Genomic DNA, 2,618 nt, shown 5'->3' with positions numbered 1-2,618 from the left:
ACTCAATAATTTGGGGGAGAAATTGGATCTCCACATTCTGATTCCTACCTTATCCCCATACAAAAATTCAATTCAAAGCAGATCAAAGAAATAAATGTCCAGAACAAAGGCTTAACACTATTAGAAAAAATCTTAATGAGAATATGTTTATGCTTCAAGGTAGGTAATAAACTTTCATAGAGATGAAAAAAAGTTAAAATACATGGTCTTTGGTACAGCAGAGCAAGTTAGAGCTGGTTCATTCAGGATACAATTCTTCTTGCCTGAGGTCACAGAAGTGAGAAGGACCAGAAGTTTCCACATGTAGTTCTGGTGGAATTATCATGGAGAAATGAGATGACCTGTTAGACCAGCAGCATCTAACTGGTGCAACAAGACAGGAGGGGTTTGTGCATTGGGAGGTATCCCACGAGCACCTTTCTGGAATGCATTCTTGTGTCAGGCTGGGAACCAGCCCATTTCAGAGGGAGACACATCACCCTATCTGTTACTGCTAGGACAGCAGTTCTTACAAAGCAATCTGACTGAGAATGAGTGTGGAAGTCACTGAAAAATAGACATTTTCAGCTTTCATCCTAAGATTCTGATATATTTTGTTAGATTTTACCCAGAACCTGCACTTTAATTCTAACATCCCAGGTGCTTCTGATGCAGGTGGTCCATGGACCACTGTTTGAGAAACACTGTTCTAGGAGCTTAAACTCTAAGCTAGACTCACGGTTAAGAATTCTGGCAGAAAGCTGGAGAATCCAATACACAAGAGACCAGACACATACTAACCAGCATTTCTGTAATTCAATATTAATTTTACATCCTTAAACCCGGTCCAATATGGGAGCCACAACCCTTTCCTAGATGACCTTTCAGTTCAAATATGTACTATTCATTGTTTGATTGTCCACTCAATGTGTGCCTTAATTTTAATTACTGAGAAGAAATAATCTGATAAAACTCATTCCAGTTTCAGACTTGGCTGTTTCCAGATTAGGAGGAGGGGTGGACAGGAGCTTTGGCTTTACTTGGTTAAAACAGAACAGTTTTGGCTGTGACTGAACTTCAAAAGAAGGTGTGAGTAGAATACAACGTTTGGCCTTATCTACAACACTTACTTTATTCCTACACTTTCACTGTATCAACAGTGCCAAGGTTGGTTATGGTGAGGGAAATAACAGTTTGTCTAAAAGATAAATCTGATACCAGCTTGAGGTCTTTATGAAGTCCAAAGTTTTCATTCCATCCTTTCTAATTACCCTGAGTAATGCAGGATCTCCTTTCCCAGCCATTTTCTCTGGGTAATGATTGGATAAGTGATTCAGTCCCCCTAACCTTCCCATATTGCTCTCCTAAATGTCTCTCCAAACACATTAACTCTAGGTGACCTTGTCTGTCCCAGGAAGCAGATTGAATGGACTCCAACAGCTCCTAGGAGAACTGAAAGAATATGCCGTCTGCCAGATTGCCTGCCTAAGGCTTGGAGATGGGACATGGGTCTTTAGGAACCGGCTATGGCTCATGGGGGAGGGGACAGGCCAGTGGGATATAAGGGTGGGGGTTGGGCATGGAGCTCAGGGTCTCTCTTTGTTCAGAGCACAGTGAAGTCAGGGCAGGAAGGGAGGCAGGGGCTGGTCTATCATGTGTGCCAAGGCTGCTCTTGGCAGCCACAAGCAAAATTTTCAGTGCAGTGTAGGGGAGGTCTGAATCACTGTGTCTCTCCCAGGCAGCACAGTAATACACACCAGAATCACTTTCTTCCAGAATTTTGATTAAAAATTCACAGGTCTTCCCTGTGCTTTCATAAGCATGGTATTTCTGTGAACTGACTCCAGAATCCACCACAATCTTTGAGCTGGAGAACTGGTAGTAGAGAAGGCGTTGTGGGGCCATCCCCTCCTGGTACCGGTACCAGTGGACGTAGTCATTGCTTTGTTGAATATCACAAATCATTACGACAGATGACCCAGCCTGTCTGGTGACTGACATCCGTATCCCTTCCAAGTTGGAAGATGCCTGAGTGGCTGCAATGGGAAGAACAAAATGTAGTGAGCAAGAGGTAACAGTTAATTCCTTAGTATGGCCTCCCATTGCCAGTAAAAGAAAAATCCCGTGAGCATCTAGGCAGCACACTCACCAGGAGCCAGGAAAGCTAGAAGGAGGGCTAGAGCCCGCAGCATGCCTTCCTCCTTGGGCCTCAGAAGGAAAGGGAGAGATGACAGGAGGAGCGGAGCACCCTCTCAGAACTCCAGTCCCGCTCAGAAGACAGTGAGCCCAGGACACGAGGCAGGGAGTTAGAGCTGCTTCTGGACAGCGTCCCAGGCAGGGCAGTGACTGAGGGGCTCTCCTAGAAGACCACCAGGCTGATCACCCAGAGGGGGCGGTGCTGGGGGAGGACGGGGGAGGAGCCCTGCCTCTCTGCCCACCCATTTCTTGAGAGCCCTCCTGTGGCAGGCTGAGAGCAGGCCCTCTCCAGAAGAGGAGAGGCCAGGGGCCCTGAGAGCCCAGGACAGAGGGAGGGACAGTCTGGAGCCCACGGGGTGGGCAGGAGAAGCACGGATGAAGCTGGCCTGTCCCCTAGTGCAGGGAGCAGTCCTGAGTCGGGGAACTGCCCTGCCACTCAGGGT

General features: G+C 47.1%; 1 gene segment (V, D, J or C); it reads right to left on the bottom strand.

Annotated features, from left to right (window-relative positions):
• Positions 1 to 1,503: 1,503 nt before the first annotated feature.
• LOC131422784 (T cell receptor gamma variable 8-like) lies at positions 1,504 to 2,393 on the bottom strand. The segment is given in 2 exon segments: positions 1,504 to 2,015; positions 2,129 to 2,393. Coding segments are annotated over 2 exon segments (555 nt in total).
• Positions 2,394 to 2,618: the final 225 nt, after the last annotated feature.

This window comes from Diceros bicornis, chromosome 3 (genome assembly GCF_020826845.1).
Source record: "Diceros bicornis minor isolate mBicDic1 chromosome 3, mDicBic1.mat.cur, whole genome shotgun sequence".
NCBI classification, from domain to species: Eukaryota; Metazoa; Chordata; class Mammalia; order Perissodactyla; family Rhinocerotidae; genus Diceros; species Diceros bicornis.
Note: the sequence above shows the minus strand (reverse complement) of the source record. Positions and strands in the feature narration are given on the sequence as shown.